Consider the following 1,107-nt stretch of genomic DNA (forward strand, 5'->3'; position numbering starts at 1 on the left):
GCGGGGCTCCCGGGGTTGTATCCCCCCAGAGTGGTGTAGATAGCGGGGGGCTCCGGTTGCCTCGCAGGGGGGCAACAAGGGTGCGGTTGTGCAGGTGAAAGTGGGGCCGGAGGCGGCGGCGGAGGCGGGACCCCCAAAAGCTGGTTCTGTTTATGTAGGTTTGCCAAGGCCTTGACGAATCCGTCTGCGAACCCTTCCTGCTCCTGGGTGACCTGGGCTGCGGAGGACGAAGAGGAAGGTGGAGGAGGAGCAGGGGCCCTGTATAAGAAGGCCCCCCCGGGAGCGTTGCCTGAGGGGGCGGTGGGGCTGGAGGGGATGAGGAGCTGCTCCAAGTCGGTGGCCGGGGGCAGCTTGAGGAGAGGGGGCTGGAGGACCACCCCCGAGGGGCCTCGCATCGAAGGGGCGGAGAAGGGGCCCTTCTTCCTCTCTGCCACCAGCTCCTCCTCGTCCTCCTCCTCTTCCTCCTCGGGGGCTCCTTCCACGAAGCCTGGGAGCTGGACGAAGCCCGGGAGCAGCTCCAGCCCTTCCTCGGGGTGGAAGAAAGGGGCCGCGGCTGCTTCCATCTTGACCGAGACCCGGGGGGGCTCCTCCAGGGCGACCCCCGACGCTGCCCCCTGCTGGGCTGCTCATGCCCACAAGGAAGGGGATAATGGCGTCGTCGGCGTCGTGGGAGTTATTCCCCGTCTCCCTCAGGGAAGCAACCGCAGCAGCAGCAGCAACCGCCGCCCTCCCGGCTCCTGACTGGAGGCATTTCTGAGGGGGGAACAACAACGAGACTCCTTCGCCGTCTTTCTCCCTCCGACTCTGAGGAGGAACTGATGTCAACACGCCTCGCTTCGCCTCAGCCGCTCCGCCTCTCCTGGCGCTGAGGCCACACTGCCCTCTAGGCTCAGGAAGGAGGGAGGCCTTGTTCCAATATTGTTAATATCGCTCTGGCTGACTCCTCCCGTTGCATTTTGGGGTTTGTAGTTCAGGGGGTTGGCGTTTAGAATGCTCAGCCACAGAGGTTCTAGACCTCAGTGGACTACAAGCCCCAGAATGCAACGGGAGGGCAGACAGAACAGTGAAAGTAGACTCTGAGAGAGTGCTGCTACAGCACTTTAATAT

The 1,107-nt window shown here is 63.5% G+C and overlaps 1 protein-coding gene across 1 annotated transcript; it reads right to left on the reverse strand.

Moving 5' to 3' along the window:
* Positions 1-7: 7 nt before the first annotated feature.
* LOC121918772 (transcription factor AP-1-like) lies at positions 8-625 on the reverse strand (the record flags this gene model as incomplete). The annotated part of the gene is made up of 1 exon (XM_042444761.1): positions 8-625. A coding segment is annotated over one exon (618 nt), but the record flags the coding sequence as incomplete, so codon positions are not given.
* Between the last annotated feature and the right edge of the window lie 482 nt (positions 626-1,107).

This window comes from Sceloporus undulatus, unplaced genomic scaffold (genome assembly GCF_019175285.1).
Source record: "Sceloporus undulatus isolate JIND9_A2432 ecotype Alabama unplaced genomic scaffold, SceUnd_v1.1 scaffold_33659, whole genome shotgun sequence".
Classification (NCBI taxonomy): Eukaryota; Metazoa; Chordata; class Lepidosauria; order Squamata; family Phrynosomatidae; genus Sceloporus; species Sceloporus undulatus.